Source organism: Struthio camelus, chromosome 9, assembly GCF_040807025.1.
Source record: "Struthio camelus isolate bStrCam1 chromosome 9, bStrCam1.hap1, whole genome shotgun sequence".
NCBI classification, from domain to species: domain Eukaryota; kingdom Metazoa; phylum Chordata; class Aves; order Struthioniformes; family Struthionidae; genus Struthio; species Struthio camelus.
In genome coordinates, this window is record NC_090950.1 from 28,881,923 (window position 1) to 28,897,666 (window position 15,744).

Here is a 15,744-nt window from a genome sequence, read left to right on the forward strand (position 1 = left end):
TGTGCCAGCAAGAGCTGCCTGGAAAAAAGCTAAAATTGGACAGCAAATGAATCAGAGAAGGACAGATACCTCTCAAAATGAATTGCATTCAGGTCTCCTGGGGAGCCTTTACAAATCCTTTTTCAGCTTCCACAACTCTTTCTTCCTTGTGGCCTTGGTTTAAGGACCCTTTAAGCAGCACTAAGGCCTTCCTAAACAATGCCAAATGCCAGCAATCAGCTGAAAGGCTTCTTTCCTCTTCATGATTTACCTCTCCCCAGTGCTCTCTAGACATCCCAAATGCAATGAGCAAAACTCCCAAACAAGAACTATCTGCACTATTTTTGAATTTCTGAAGGTCAAAATGATTTGAGTGGCTCTGGCTTTCCTATCTACACAACCATGAAAGAGCCCTAGGACACGGGTGGGACATAAAGAAGGAAACTGAACAGCCTATACTTTTACTCAGTTTTGTTTTATTTTTTCATCCCTGCATCAGTTCCTGACACAGACACGTGGTCTGAAGTTGGACATGTCTTAGGGGGATGTAATGGGAGTCAATAATCATGGGTTATTAGTTACATAGGAATTCTCAGACAAGAAAATTACCTGATATTTTTAATACACCAAATTCGTGACACTCAGCATACATATTACGTCCTATTTACATGTCATTTATCCATACTTACTTGAAGTCTGTGGTATCAGTAAGCACATTCAGAAGAACTAGAATATTTTTAGTTCAATACCTCTTTGATCAGAAAAAAATGGTAATTTGTACATATAGAATGTATTGATTCATTTAAATAAGGTGATTACAGCATATCTGTGATCATATAAAAATACAGTGCTAGAGGATAGTACACATTTTGGAAAGAAAATTGATTTCTGGAGGTGAACAGTCCTCTGGCAGTTGCGGGACACCATCCAGTGTTTTCAGGTTTGGCAAACTGGAGAATACACTTAAAGGAAGCCAAAAGAAAAACAAAACAAAACAAAAAATCAGAGGAGTATTCCTGGGAAGTGCTGAGATCAAAATAGACATTGATAAAAACCAAGCAGTGGTTTCAAACATACCCAAAATATATTTTTGTTGTTTGAAATCTTAATTTGGAATTTGGTACAGAATTTATCTAAGAGCTTTATCAAAGAATCTATCAAAGAGCTAATGAAGGTTGTTCACTTTTCACTCAGTTGCACAAGTTTTATATTCTCAGACTCAGTAAAACACTACAGATGGCCGCATTTTAAAATAGAGCAGAACCAAACCAGAAGTCTAATACAAAAGAGAGGACACCGAGTCAGCCCAGACTGAAATTCCTAGACTGCTGGAAAGCAAAGATTCAGCTTGTAAGAAGCTTAGCTCAACTTTTATCCTTCTATGATAGAGAAACTGGGCTCTCTGCATAATTGTTTGCACTCTTATTATTCTCATAGAAGAGAAGCCCTCCCTGCTCTATGGACTTGATGCTAAACAGTCCAGAATGAAGGACTCTGCCACCTAATACATAGTTCCTTTTAAGCAGTGTATCAGGGTATGAAACCTTGGCCATTAACACTTACTTCTGTTCTCTTCTCCAGAAGAGGAGTTTGATGGAGTCTTAGCCCTGATAAGCATTGCACAAGGTCTTAACCCACTTGCATGTGCCCCTGCACTCTGGTGCTCAATCCCTGCACGTCACTCAGGGCTACACCTATGCTTGAAAATCATTTTGTCTGTCTTCTAACACTGGCAGTGAAAATAATACCAGAGTTATCTATATTTAATTGTCTTTAGAACTGGTAGGATTAGGGGCATAAACATAATTAACAACTGTTAAAAGGTGCTTATCAGCATTTCTTTTCCTGGGCCTTTTGATAAAATAAAAAATATATATTATTTCAAATTCACTTTTAAAACTTTCACTTTGATATCTATCTGTCTTTAAAATGCACTAGCATCACCATCACTCTGTCAAAGGGAAGCCTACTAGCCTGAAGGGAAAAGCCTGCTGGAGACTGAGAAAGGTTTTTATTAAAAAGATGCTTCCTCTTTTTTTCCCTCTCACTGAGAGAGGACTTCTTAGACACATGCTGTAAGCAATGGGTTTATCTGAGAAACATCAGCAATGCCTGCTTTAGATGGAAGACTAGACAGTTTTCAGTGGGGAAAAACATCCAACAACGTAGAGTTCTGAAGAGTTCTGAAGGAGTATGCTTAGTACCTCTTTCTGACCTGTATGCAATGTTTCCTGGCTATTGGGTTTTGGAGTCAATAGGGCTGGAGAAGAATGGAATAGGGATGTGAGTGTCAAAACACGCATGAAACTTGGAATAAATTATCCTTCCCCAAGTTCTCTACTCTGTCATGGATAGACCATCCCTGAGGCAGCTCAGTTAAATCTATGCTACACTGTAATGTCTGCAACCTGTACATACTCTGGGTGGGGAGTTCAAGGCAGTGTAACTCCCACAGTGCTGCCAGAGAGAGAAGAAGAGAGTATCAGAAAAGTAAATTAACAAATTTCTTTTGCTTTAGCTCACATCTTTCAGCACTTCCTTCTGATTCTATCTCTGACAGATAATGTAATTTAGACTCCTTTCAGAATCCCTGAGTGATGTAATGAGACTGAAAGGAGTTTTAGTAAAAGTTAACTTTCTTAATAAAAGAGAATCTAATTTATCTACCCTACTCTCTCTAAATTTGGTTCATGGACTTAGTTCAGTTCATGAAATGACATTCATGTCATTACAGAGGCTTCCAGGCAGTTGCTGAATATTCTGTGACTATTCTCAAACATCAGCTTGCCAGCCCGTATTTTTGGAGTGTTTATGATGGTTGGTACTGCAGGAAAACAAAAAGGCTGCCTGGGAGAGCTTGTTGTATTTGAGACCCTATTCCTTCTGTGCTTCCCTGCAAACATTTCTTTATGCATGCTTGTGTTGACCATGACATGGCAAAACTTACAGTTGCCTGTAGTTTTCTTGAAACTCACAGGGATTCCTCTTGAGTATAAGAGATTCAAGTGGAGTATGTCTCAAGGCTGATATTCCACTTAGTGTCATAATGTTATTTTCAGCCAGTGATAAGTGTCGGATCTGAGGTATCTTTGGCAACTTTTTGAAGGATGTAAAGTGATTTTTACTGACATTTAGTTCTTTGCATCTGCAAAGTACAAGGCAAATGACATCACTGATCACATCTACAATAGTATATCCCTGTAAACCAACGTAAGGATGATTCTTCACCTACTAAGGTCATGGCACCTTAGGGTTTTCAGAGAGAGAGACAAGACTTCGATTCCTGGGGACCTGCTTTCACACTAGTTTCACACTTGTGTTATTTTTGCCTAACCAAGGACTGCAAGATCAGACCCCTACAATTTATACTCTCAGCTTTCCTTATATTGCACAATGGATATTTCATTACTCCCATTCTCAATTTTACAACTTTCCATATATCCAGTCATAAGACAACACAGTAGCAATAGACACACTGCAATAACACGGGTGTGATGATCACACCTGGCCTCTCCCCTTGCATCATATTTCACCATCTCTGCATACACATTCCTTCAGCAGTGTTCAGCAACTTTCTCTTTTAGCAAAAATATCACTGAGCTTGATGAGACACATGAAACATCCACTAAGAATGATCTGTCTACCTTGCTGAATATTTTTCAGCTTAGGGAAGACATGAACAGAATAACAGTATAATGACAGCGTCTCTAACAATATCCTATTTTGGTAGTTCCCGAGGATCTGCCCTAGATGCTACTGAAGCATGTAACAGCTTTGATTTCTATGACAGTGGATAAGAGCAGAAACAGGAGTTTTTTTTGTCTACCTTGGCAGCCTTACGGCACTGAGGTCTGTCAAAGAATTGTCCACCAACCAAAGTTTTTCCACTCGAATTAATCTTCTAAGAATTCTATTGAAGTTTTCTACCTGGTAAAGATCTCCCAGGTCCTGAAATGAGAGGTTCAGCTCCTGGGGAGGGAAAAGTAAAAGAATCCAATTAATTTTTTTCTTGCTTTCTTATAATTATATTATTCAATCTTTTCTATGTCAGAACTAGTTAAAAGATGAACCTATTTTATTATGTTGCTCTTATATCCACTTAAAAACAGTCACGTCAAATTCACCTTAGAACTGTAGCAATGCACTGCCTAATTCTATGAAAATAAGGTTAATCTGAAGCAGTACAGTAGAAACAGCTGAGTTTTTTCTATCCCAATAGCTGTTGTTTGCATGGGGCTGTATCTGAGAGTGTTACTCTATTTTTCTCTATAGATATCTTTGCACTGATCTTTTTTTCTCTGTTCCTCAAAAGAGCGTTTCCTGTCATCTTTTGTTTTCTTTCCTTCACCATTACTTTTGCATTTTTTCCACAAAATCTTTTATACCTGAAGCAAGTGAATCTTACTTTCGGGCCTGCCTTATTCTTTGACTGGGGAGTCCTCTGTGTGTGCTCTGGCTGGAGAATGAAGTACTAAGTCATTGTGGCTCATTGATTTGGTCTCTGAACTCTGGAAGAAGTGCCCTGCAGCAGCCAGGCACTAGTGTTCCCCTAGTCTGTATTGTGTATTTATGCAAAGGGAGAAACAGATCCATCTAACACTGAAATCCAGTGCTCTGAAGTTACTGCCTTGCTTCTTCCTTGATCTTAGGGAGGTTATAATTTATTGCTGACCAGAAGCAGCAGTAATGTTGTACCTCCAGCCAAATCTAACAGAACTGCTCAGGCTGGTATAAGGGGAGAGTGGAAGAGCTAAAATGAAATGAAGCCATTCCCTAACCATCCACTTTTTACTGATTTCTTTGAGGAAGGCACTAAGCAGGCAAATGACTTCACAAGTTCTTATACACCCAAGCACAAATGAAACCATGTCACAAGACAGGAGTCTACTCTTGGTACAGCGCTTGTAAAAACCTTCTGCTTTATAATGTCATGGTGCCAGTCTCAGCTTGAAAACTGCTAACTGTCAGGAGCCACCACTGCACTATATATTTGGCTTATTTACAGTGCAAAGAGTTAATGAGAAGAGTTAATGAAAGTTTTACAGCACAGTTTTCCCAGTTCTCTTGCAGTTTCTTTTGCCATTTTTCTGTTTCAGTTACTTGTTTTCTTTTTTTCAAAGTATGTTCTTCTCCTCTGAAAAATAGCTCTTCTTCTGAAGGCCCTGCTCAGAAAAAAGATTTACAATAATGGATGTGATATGGAACTGGCATTTAGTTACTTGCTGAAATATTATATACATGGCTGGGAAGACATCTGAAATGAAGAAATATATATAGTATTTTAGCTGCATAGATTTCCAGGCTTCTATAAGGTAAATTAATGTGAAGATTTGCTACCTTTTCCAGGCCCATAATTCAGCAATCCATCTAAGGTCATAATGATTTGGCACATGGTTAGTAAGTGACATTTCCTCTAGAACTTAGAATAAAAGCTTTTTTTTAAAAATGGTGGAGCCTAAGAAGCTGAGCTTTAAAATAGTGTTTTTATATATTTTTCCATATACTATAAGTAAGATTATACAACAGATACATACTTATCCTTTCATTGTCCTGAGAAAAGGATGTGTTTGTAATTCCTGAACCATTGACAAAAGCTGCAACTGGGCTTAATAGGAATGACATTTTGAGTATGGCTATTTAGAACACACTTACTGAAGACTTAAATAAGTCAATAGAGCTACTGAAATGCTTAGAGTTATGCACATATTTAAATGCCTAGCTGAAGTAAGGACAATGTAGGACTTCTTCTCCATTTAGTCCCAAACACGCAAACACCTTATTTTAAGCCCTCTTTCATTCCACATTCTTGAGTACTCCTATAGGCTGTTCTTGGGCCAATTCAGGCTTAAAATAAAGTGTGTGTAAATTCTTTGTAGGACTGGATTTCACTCTCAGCTTCTTATTTGACACATGTGTATAGCATTCTGAACATTATTTAAATGTTAATGAACTTCTGAGAGAGATAATAAACACCACATTAATGGTAAACGTTTTAAAATGACAGCTCTGGCTTAAGGGTATTTTCTTAGCAATTGAAAAAAGTAAATATCTGCAATATGGGATGAAACTCTGTCCCTTTTCAAAACAATGGCAAACTCTGATTTCATCTCTAACATTTAACAACATACCGTCAGATAAATAGAGTAAGGTTTAACATGAATATGTCTTTTTCATCTTTACCTTCTCTTACTCGGGGACAACGGAGCTGATTTCCTCGAACATCATGTTCCTGTAAGTCACACCAGCTGAGATACTTGAAGGAATCAGAAGGAAGCTTAAAGAAACAAAAGAAAGAAAGAAAAAATTGGTTAAGGTTTTCCAGCTTCTGGCAATACACTTTTTCATATTTCTGGCCTTACTCCAGTAGAAATAACATTCATACATGTTTGTACAATGTTTTCTGCCTTAATACCATCTGGCGAAGAGCAAAACGATGTATAGAAGTAAGGATATAATGACACACATTTGTGTATGCATATGCACGCAAACACAAATTCATGGACAAACTTGCAGACAAAATATCCTGAATGCAATTCAGACATGAAATCTAAACACAGAAAACCTGCCACTGTAGTCAGGAACATCAGGTTTCTGCCCACTTTGCCTTCCCACTAGAACCTGTTCTGTAATTTCCAGGGCATCAGTCTCTCAGAAGGGAGCATGAAGCAAACACTCTAGTTCTGCCTGCAGTTTGTGGGACAGGATGATTTGTTTCATGCTCAACAGAACCGGCCCTATGATTGCCTACAGCGGAGGAACCTCTCAGTGTATTGCAGGTTACCATCTGCTCACATTTCCAGAATTTCTTTTGGTGCAAACGATGATGGTTGAGTTGAAGGTAGAGGAGAGATGGAGCACACACCTCTGGCTCACCTCCAGTTGGGGCAGAGCTGTACACAAACACAGAAGCTGGCAAATGTTGCCGGGCTTTTACACTTTAGGGGTAGTTTACCACAGCCCATTCTTGTTTCAGAGTAGCTTGTACGTACTGGCTCAAGCGCAGGAGAGCTTTGTGTTCTTAAAAGCACAGCATATCCATATTGAAGCCTTTCATAGTGGTACTGGCTATGATATTTTATAGCTAATGTTTACAGCCACTTCAGGATTGATCTACTCACTAGGTGCATCCAGCTAAGGGCACAGTGCTCAAAGGCTTCCTGGGCTGTTGAATCAAGTCCCTCGCTACTGCTGACATTATATGATATAATCTCGTTCATAATCTGATCTAGTTTTGGAAGATAAAAGGACGCAAAACATAATCAGTTCCAAAGTTGAGGAAGTGATTTCAGCCTTAGTTACTCTTTCAGCATTTCTGTTCTACAAACTCATAATCAGATTGGTAAGCTAAACACTTACTGGAGAAAATAGCTCTGAATCACAATTCTGCCCGACGAGCCCTCTGTTTTGTGAGGAAAGCGGTGGAACAGTATGTATATCACTTAGGACGGAGCAATAGGATGAACAGGACTTACAGAATCTTTGATTGCTTGTAGCCAGACCTGAGGAACTACAGAGGAGATGTTAAACCAGTAATAGAGTCTCATTCTGTTTAAAGAAATGCAAACTGTTTTGTAATAATAGGAAGCAAGGAGTAGCAAGGGGTAAGACATACTACCGGAAAACAGTCATATGATTCTGAGGTCAAACCATAGATACAGCAATTCCTTCCAGTCCCTTAGCGGGACCACTCATCTAAATACCATTTACTTACGCATATGAGGCTTTGACAGATATGTCCAAACATTGGAAAGGGGAACTTACTGCCAGTTTGTTAGAAAAATTCATCCTTGGAGATGATGAAGAACTGAACCTGTTCAATAGCATGATATGCCCCCTTCTATTCTGTACAGCCCTGCTTTTATGGATCCAGTTTGTAGGAAAAAAACACTTCAGCTGTTGCCTTACAGATATTTATTTCAATCTCTTTAGTAAGTTTTAGTGGAACGCCAAGCCTCCAAAGAAGAGCTAAACTGTATTTGATAGAACCTTCAAGTCTTGTGCTCCATGCTTTGCTAGTTCATTGCTTTAGAGCACTTTCAAAACTATATTATATGTCCCTCATGTGGTGCAATTTCTCCAATTCTGCTTCACAGATATTGAATAACTCACAGGCTGGCAGCTGCAATTTAGAAATTTACCATGGAACACTTCAGAAAAATAATTTTAACTTAGTAAGTGTATGCATCCAGTGTGATAATTTGCCTTTTACCGTACAAGCTCAGTGAGAGCTTGTCAGAAAGTATGATTAAAACAACTGTATTCAGGAGTAGAAATAGAGAATAAAAGTGCGTCCTTAAATTTAGGTAGCGAGGATGGTAATGAAAGTTTTATGTTGAATATAAAAGACAAGCTAAATAGAACATAGTATAGAACTCCAGATTACAGAGTTATTTGCAAGTAATAATGAATAGACTTATTCTGTTGACCTTCCACGATTTTGTTTTGCCTTTTTTAAGTATTATCAAAAACACATACCACATCTCGCACGGCTTTTACCTGGAAGTACATATTGACTGCACAGACCAGTACTGACATACAGAACTACTCCTCCCTTCTTGCTTTATGCTTTTTTATGGGTTCAAAACAGCCACAATAAACTGTAGATGATTTAAAGGAAGCCAAGCATGCTCAGCGTCTCTGAATATACAGCTATCTAGTTAGACATTTTTAGAGATCATCTTGAGGCGAACAGACCATTTTCATGCGTGCATGCTGTTAAGATCAGTGGGCATTCACGCAGCAACCCTGTGAAAAGAGGGTTTACACTTGGTGGATGTGTCCTGAGAACCTTTGCTTACCCTGTCTCGGTATTTGTTTTGCTTCTGCTTTGTTGTATGTTAAATGAGGCCACATCAGAGGGTCATATCTGAAATATATAGAAATACTTTTATTTTTAAGAAGAGGATCTAACATTCATCTATGTTTTGGAAGCAATTTATTATGATGTACTCAAGCTACTGTTTGAAATTGCAAGAATTTTCAAAACCCAGCTTCCTATCAGCTAGGTGCTGCCTCCTCTGCTGAGGCATGGATACACTCCCTAGTTCCTTGAAATGCAGGCTAAAACATTTTAACTGAACCATTTAACATGATTTCTACTCTGGTCTCTCAGCAGAAGCCCACTCGCAAAATCCTGCTTCAGTGATAGAAACTAGAACATGAAATTCCAGAACAATATGTGAAAGATAGAACTTGTGAAGTCAGGTAGGTTGTGAAATTTCTATCAGAGGGAGGGACAGAAGAAAGAATGTTTCATCTCAGAACTGTCTGAGTTTTATAAGCACCAGCTGGACCCTAACATTATGTCAAGAAAGATTTTTCTCAAGGAGTAAGCACAACACTGCTTTTCTCTCTCTCACTTTGTTTTTCTTACTATTTTGCTATAAATTTGATGTAAAAGAAATTGCAATGAATGAGGCAGGATGCAATTTCAAACAATTACAGATCACACAATACATGAAAGTAACAAAATTTTCCATCTTGATTGTGAGGCCCTTCGGCTGGATATGAATCTCCAACGACACTTCTGGGAGCAGCACACTAGATTATGTCAACCATTAGGGAAAAAAAATAGATTCATGATGTCTGTCCAGGCTGAGTCATTTCCTCTCACTTTGCCTGCAGTGAGAAATTGGTGGTTATTATAAATCATAGATCTAAATTCTTATGAGAGAGGAATTAATTTCAGTAATGGAAACCCACTGTGGCAATAGCCTTCCTCCATTCTCTCTCTTCTCAGGGGGGATCTACGATGCTTTTTTAAGAAGTATTTTAAGAATCCTGTAAAAAAAAAGGTTGGAGAAGAAACTTAAAATGGTAAGGTGGAAAAATCTTGCATATGACCAGCTTTTAACTTCTGAGGATCACCCTCAGTCCAGTTGGTAGTATCACAAGTATAGCTTTGCCACTGATATCAAATCCACCTACAAAAATTCAGAATAATGAAATCAACAATAAATACCTAAAACCTCAATCAGAACAAAGTAGGATTTTTGTCACTTAACTGCAGTTGCCAGGTTGCATATCCAGGCTTAGCAAGTTGTTTTGGCTCCCTCTATACTGATACCCAGATACCCACTTACCCTGCCCAGCATCAATAACTATTATTTTCAGCTGGGGTGAACCACAGTCTGCAGGTGCCATCACTCTCCACTGTCTGCAGAAGGAGCCCTCAGGCTCCCCTGGGAATAGACACAACTTTTAGGCATCTGAAGTTTGATGAAGAGGATCCCATCTTCAGTGCCTAAAGCGTGCTATGAAACAGCAGGATTTCCGATCATTTCAAAAAGCTCAAAGGAATCATTCATTGTTGAAATATATAAAATCACCCTTTCATCTAAACAAACAAACACAAAAAAACCTGTTGTACAAAGCAGATCTTTGCTAGCACCTTGAAATCTGGAACGATGCATATGTCTTGAATGGAGATAGTACACATAATTGGAATAAGTGAAAGTAATCATGACAAATCAATATACTTTGTACTTTTTCCTCAGTGGAAGTTAGAGTGGAGAATTAAGTGGCTGAAATATTTTGTAAACCGGAAGGTATGAGAATACAAGAGCTACTGCATTTTTCAAAACATGATTTATGAGATACGAAGCCATGTCTTAAAATCATGCACTCCTATAAACTTCACTAATAAAAATTACACATATCAAGATGTCAGTGTCATTTGTGTATCAGTGAAACGGGTCTGCTTCTCTTCCCAATGATATGTTAGCAAATTTTTCATAGGCAACAAAATGCTGTAAATTTTCTAACTAACTGCAGTGCAAGTACATTTGAGTCCTGCTGACTTTAAGGGTAGAATATACTAAAAGCCAGTGAAATACTTTGAAGAGCTATTGCTGCGCTGCTTCTGAAGCTGTATCAGTGAAAGATATGCTGAGTGAAAAACATTTCTCCTGTTTGGTATTTTAGATATTTGGCCTTTAAGAAGAGAGTGTCAGTTAAAATTGACACTCCTTTCTCCTGATATAACGGGTAACTTCAAAATAGAAACATTTTAGAGCCTACTGCAGATGCAGAGCTTTGCCTTATGGAAAACAGCAAATGGAAAGCTCCTAAAAGCATGGAAGTGAAAAATGGGAATTATTCTAAGGGTACCAAATCTGCAGAATTTTATGACCACCTTTAAGAAAAAAATAGGTAAACCAAGCAAGGGATGATAAAAACTCTAAAGTGGAGAGTTCTTACATCCAGGTAGGAGCTGCTGATTTGGCACAGGCTCCAAGAGAGCTGGTTATGAATCTGTCCAAACCACTTCCACAAATGGTTGTTTGCCTACAAGACACAAAGACCCAGCTATTTATGTTGTCTTAGTCAATTGCACATGCCAAAGCTGATAAACAGAAATGAACCACAGGGTTCAGATACAAATCCAGTATGTATACACAGTGTAAAAGCTGGGAAATTCAGAATTTGGGCTGAGCTTTCTTCATAACGCACATAATTCACTGCTATCTAGCAGGTGTTTTTAGAATAGGAGAAGACTTAGACGTGCTTTCATGCTCTATTACCTTTTGATTATTTTTATAGGAGTTTTATGAGACATTATGCAATATTTCGAAGCAGTCCTTTTGAGCATAATTTAGTGACAAACACATCCGTAAGTTATAGTTACAACGCATCCTTGCTGTTAACTGTCGTCATTTATCTTGCTTTATGTGTCATAAAGCTGCCCCCAAAGAGATGTAATTAACGTAATCAGGTCTTATCAACATAATCACACATTCCTAGTATATTTATCGCTAAAATCCCATGCAGCTCCTCACAGATGTAACTGGCAGTCACACCAGTTCCACATCTCAATCAATGTGCCTTTTGTACCTGTTCATAATAAAGTATGTATTTTTATGGAGATATCATTTGTCTTTCGGTTTTCAGCCACTGACACCAAGAAAAAAACACATTTTTTCTGTTTTCACTGCACAACGTCCTCCATCGGCAACACAGTTTGGTACCTTTTAGAAAGATACTTAATCCCGTAATACTATCTTTGTTGTCAAAGTGTGTCAAGCCAACTGTGCAATGACTACAGGTAGTTATCTTCTCTCAGCCTCCTACCTTTCAGACATGTCTTGCTGTTGCATAAAATCCTCACATCTTGCATAAGGCTATTTGTCTACAGTCAAAGCTCATCTTCCCATCTTTTCCCCTGTACAGAGCAGTAGTTCTGCATCCTTTGAAAAGAGGTGATCTGTCAGGATCCCGGCTGGTGCTGTGTGGATTCACTGTCTCCAAGGAAACACTCTGTCCCCTCGCAACGCAGTCAGGTTAGGAGCTATTGTTACCAATCTCTTACGTACATCAAACAAATTCCTGTGCTCATCTAGCTGGTATCGATGAACTGTCTTTCCAGAAGGTGGCTAAAGATAGACTGGTGATACCTTTAGCAAGATACGTGATCATCCAGATGAATCTCTGGTGTGCTCCTTTCTTTGACTTCATTTTCCTAAATTGCACTAACGTTTTGCCCATTTGAATTTTAGCTTATCTTTGCTTAAAAGATCTCCTGCTTCATTAATGACTGTTGATAGGCTTATGAACTAATGCAAGAACATTGGATGAAAACTAAATAGATGCTTAGAGTGTCTCACATTTTATGCAACGTTTATCAAAGTTCTTTATGAGCATCTCTTCTTTCTATTGAATATCCTTGCCCCACTTGAAAATGTTCAGCCATTTTGCGCACATAATCTTCCACGCTATCTTCTTCGAGTTTGCATGTGTGTGTGAAAACAAGGGATGCTTTTCTGCGTGGGAACTGACAGGCCAGTTCTGTGTCTATTTTTTGTATATTATTTTTCTTAAAACTTCAAAGCAATGGGGACTACCCAAGTGTGATTATAGGGTTCTGTGGAGAAGCCTAGTGAAGCTATTCACTTTAAAATGCGTTTGATATAATGTTCACTCGGTTCACTCAGACAAAGCGGAGACACTGGCAGTGCGCCACTGATGGAATTGCAACAGCTCAACGTCGTTATGGGCACTGACTAGTCCCTGCTGAATTTTACAGATGTCTTTCAATCTTTAACAGCAGTTACAGGAGCCTGAGTTTCAGTGGTGTGTTGTGTAAGGTTGTGACAGAGCAGTCAGTCATGCCCTATTGATCCGTAAGTGCATCTCCTTCCCACATTATGGGCATAGCTCCTTCTTCACTTAGACTCCTAGATTTCATACTGAAAGAAGAGGGATAAATAAATTAAGATTAACGTGAAGAAAAGTACACAGTAAACTCCTCTGCCCAGGGATAGTCACCTGGAAATATTGTATAGTCACAAACTTCTACAGTTCAGCCTTCCTGCCTTTCACTTTCTTCAGAGAAGAAATATTCCCTATCCTCACTTTTTTTCAGAATTCCCTTTTCTGTTCTTCTTGGTCATTATAAAGGCTGAGTTGTCTCAAAATAGCTGTCTGCCTATAAAGGCATAAAAGAGCTTGTGCTTTTATGAAGAATGACTAAGTCTCTAAAATATCCTCTTAGAAATTTTCCTGGCAAATTCTGCTTTGCCAGTGAAGCATAGCACCTCAAAGTTTATCAGAAAATTTCAGCCCCTTTACAAAAGTATACGTGGCTCCAAATGCTGAATACTGAAGTTTGAAATGACAATTGTCAGATCACTATCAGAAATTAATTCCACAGAGGTCTCACTAAAACCTCAAGTCATACAGACTGAGCTTACTATAGGATGGGCAGAGGACACTTAGCACTTCTTTTCTCTAACTACCCAGAAAAAAACCCCATGTATTTCATTTCTAAATTAAGTAAGTAATTTGGGACCTTTCTACTTAATGTTTTTCCTCTAAGTTTAAAATGAAAGGTATTATTCCACACTGCAGCTTAATCGGCTTCAGATCTTTTATGGCAAATGCAATACTCAAAAAACATATGAAAATTTATCTATGTGCCATTTCAATGAAACGATATATTTAAGATGGTGTCTGCATTTCCATTATAAACACTGTTTTTCAGATCTTTACAACCTGCCCACAAAAATGTGCTCCCGCCTAGAAATTCAGCAGCATACCACATCGGTAAAAGAAAGAAAAAGCATTTCCCGTTTCATCCCATTTTGATCGGTAGTTTTGTTTTTGGAACGTCTGAGCGGGGCAGATACAGGGTGCGTGTCAGTCTCAGGCACATGCCTCTCCCATCTACATTCCACTTATCAGAGGCTTCTCTGCACGTCCTACAGCTGGTGCACTACTGAAATATGTATGAGCTGTGCAGAATACATCTCATCCTGAGGTCTGATTAATGATAGAAACAATTCAAATTATTATGACTGGTGTAGGTCACATGAGACCCTATTGTTCTGGGCACCACAGAAAGCCAGTAACATAAAGAGTTTGCTCCAGAGAGTTTACAGTCTAATTGAACAGAGCAGACAGACAAAGAGTAGGAGAAAGGAAATAATATTATCCCTCCCCCTTTTATAGAGAAATAACTGAAATGCTCAGACCATGAAATCCTGGTGCTGTAGTAGTCAACAGTAAAAATTCTGTTAACGTGAATAAGGTCAGCATTCACACGGGATTCACAGAGACTGACTTCGTTGAGATCAGACTGGACAAACAATCTTGCTTTACAATCTATGTACTTAAAATAAATTGCTGAGTTTTTCTGATCTAACATTATGTTAATAACCTTCAATAAATACTCAAATTACACTTTACATTTCTCTGATGCAGGGATACAGCAGCCTTTTAAAAATCAGTTTGTTGATGTTATTTCATGTTCTTTATGTCAATTTCTTATCTATCTTACTGTTAGCTTGATTCCTACTGGTGATATTAAGCCACTTGATTGATGTCACCAGTAAAATCAGATCTAAAAACTTAGCGACATCTTACATGGTTTGACGATATCCAGGAATTCCTGGCATTTATGCTGGATGAGTCAGTCAGAGAGAGAATTTCTTTAAATTTTTAATCAGTGCAATCTGCATGGATACTCGTAGGAAGCACTGGAAAAAGAACATTATTAAATGCATATATGCTCATCTGCGTACATGCCCCAGCACACAAGCAGGCACACTTGCATAAACAAACTGGTTATTTTGCCTCGTTACCCAGGCAACAATTTTCTTTTCTCCAGCACATTCAGGATTCCAGTAAGTTATTTGATTCCCAGCGGTAGGACTTGGAGAGTATTCACAGGGAAAAGCCAAATACAGCAAAATAAAGTCTTGGATAGTGGAAGGGCAGAGTGAGTGAAACAGTTCATCAAGGTTACCAGACCAGAAGGAATCAACAACTAACGACATAAATAATGGAAGTGAAAACCATATAGGTCTGGCTTTCTAAGGTGTTAAAAACCCACAACTTCCAGAGGGGCTGGAGGGACTGTAACCAAGCAGCAGTATTGAAACTTGGTCCTCTTTTCTGGAAAAACAATGGACCTGCAACTCATAACGACAATATCTGACACTGAAGACCGAGTCTTTCCACTGATTTTATGGTCTTTGGATCAAGCCATAAAAAGAGATGTTTATGGAATGAAGAATGGCATTTTTATTTGATTTAGGAGAGACTTATTTTGCTATCAAATTTGACTTTGCTAATAAAACGTGGGTCAGCAATTTCTGGAAGAGGTAGACATTTTCTGAAATTAAAGAAAGATCATGTGGAAGTAATATTTGAGTTTTTTTCTCAAAAGTTTCTTTTCTTGACAAACCATGTATGCTTCCTAAAAAACACAATGGACATAACTTGCCTTCTTTTGCATTTGGCAATTTATATGTAGGTGCATGAAAGAGA

The 15,744-nt window shown here is 38.4% G+C and overlaps 1 protein-coding gene across 2 annotated transcripts; it reads right to left on the minus strand.

The window, feature by feature from the left end:
* Positions 1-451: 451 nt before the first annotated feature.
* On the minus strand, positions 452-12,314 carry LOC104140036 (acidic leucine-rich nuclear phosphoprotein 32 family member A). Of its 2 annotated transcripts, XM_009668558.2 has the most exons (7): positions 12,049-12,314; positions 7,336-7,486; positions 6,160-6,253; positions 5,023-5,141; positions 3,806-3,948; positions 2,927-3,124; positions 452-941 (listed from the first exon to the last, which is right to left on the minus strand). In XM_009668558.2, exons 1-7 carry the CDS (start codon positions 12,072-12,074, stop codon positions 830-832), a joined length of 843 nt encoding a protein of 280 aa, XP_009666853.1. In that variant the 5' UTR covers positions 12,075-12,314; the 3' UTR covers positions 452-829. The 2 variants fall into 2 exon arrangements, with proteins under 2 accessions (XP_009666853.1, XP_068810237.1); XM_068954136.1 differs by lacking the exon at positions 2,927-3,124.
* Between the last annotated feature and the right edge of the window lie 3,430 nt (positions 12,315-15,744).